This window comes from Centrocercus urophasianus, unplaced genomic scaffold, assembly GCF_019232065.1.
Source record: "Centrocercus urophasianus isolate 14NV4802_14NV808 unplaced genomic scaffold, USGS_Curo_1.0 seq_10, whole genome shotgun sequence".
NCBI classification, from domain to species: Eukaryota; Metazoa; Chordata; class Aves; order Galliformes; family Phasianidae; genus Centrocercus; species Centrocercus urophasianus.
Window position 1 is genome coordinate 96354505 of NW_024884142.1, and position 1308 is coordinate 96355812.

Genomic DNA, 1308 nt, shown 5'->3' on the forward strand with positions numbered 1-1308 from the left:
TTTCTTTCTTTCTTTCTTTCTTTCTTTCTTTCTTTCTTTCTTTCTTTTCTGCAATTATTATTATTATTTTAATTATAATTTCTCGCCGGGAGAATTGTTTGCTGCTGCGGAGGACTGCTGCTCTGCGGCTCTGCTTAGTAAAGTCAATATATATACAGTGATGCAAAAGTCGGTGATAACGCACCCGGGGATGCGGAGAGCGGCGGCGGAGGAGCTGGGCACCGGCACAGGGAGCCGCATAGGGAGGGGCCGTCCCCCACCCCGCAGAGTGCTGAGCTGCTCCATCGCCGTCCTGAGTCCGATTTCCCACTTGGGCCGTGCGCTTCACCAGGCTGCAAGCGTTCCTCGCTTCCCCGTTGTCGCTGCAGGACGGCCGCACTGTGCCCTGTGCAGCCGTGAGCCGGACAGGGCAGAGCGTGGGTAATAGGGACGGAGAGATTCGTGGGTAATAGAGACGGAAATTAGTTTAGGAGAGGCGGAGAGGCTGCGGCAGAACCCCGCAGTTCAGCCGAGGCGCCGCAAGATCCCGGTCCCCAATTGCGGTTTGCAAACGGGTGTCGAGTTTGTTCCTCGCCGATTTGCGTCTCGAAAGGCATTTCGCGAGTGCTTGGAAAGTCCTTGAAAAGAGGAACGCTCTTCGTTCGACTCTCCCCACCGAAAGGCAAGGGCATCGTTCAGTGCTGCTCTGTGCGCTCGGGGGTCGCGGGTCGCCCCGGGGCTGCCGGGACGGGCTCGGAGCGGGGCTCAGCGCCGGCAGAGCGGGGAAAGCCTCAGGGAAAAGTACCACATATTTCGGGGTAGCGTCCTCCTCTGCTGAACTTCCTCACGAGGGCTGAAGAAGGGATCCGGGCTGCGAGCGGCCGAAAGCTCAGTCCGGAGCCTCGCTGAGCCCGGTTGCGGCTGCAGGTTGCGGGGTGCGAGGCAGATCCCGCTGCTAACAGCTCTCCGGGCTCACGCAGGCTCTGCGAGTTGGCTGTACGCGGGTGGGCAACGAGATGGTTCCGGTATCGGCTCCGACAGCGGAGCCGTACACATACACGTACACTCAGACACGCACACAAAATGCTTTTAAAATAAAATTACATTTACAGATAATTCTAAAACACCTCCTCGTTATGCTTCGCCCTGAACCCCGCGAGCAGGCTGCAGCCCTCCGCTGCGGGCCAAAAAATCCTCAGGAAGGGGTTTAGAAAGCGGGTGCAAATCTTTACCTTTTAATATTTTTTTTGTTTGTTTCTTTTTCTTTTCTTTTTTTTTTTTCTTTTCTTTCTTCCTTTTTTTTTTTTTTTTTTTTTTTTTTTTTTTTTT

At 54.2% G+C, this 1308-nt stretch overlaps 1 protein-coding gene across 1 annotated transcript in view; it reads left to right on the forward strand.

Moving 5' to 3' along the window:
* Positions 1–190: 190 nt before the first annotated feature.
* LOC122161222 (homeobox protein Meis2-like) overlaps positions 191–1308 on the forward strand; it is a 97442-nt gene continuing 96324 nt past the window's right edge. Inside the window, exon 1 of the mRNA XM_042820485.1 lies at positions 191–416. Within this exon, the coding sequence (XP_042676419.1) occupies positions 191–416 (226 nt within the window). The remainder of the gene's footprint in view (positions 417–1308) is intronic.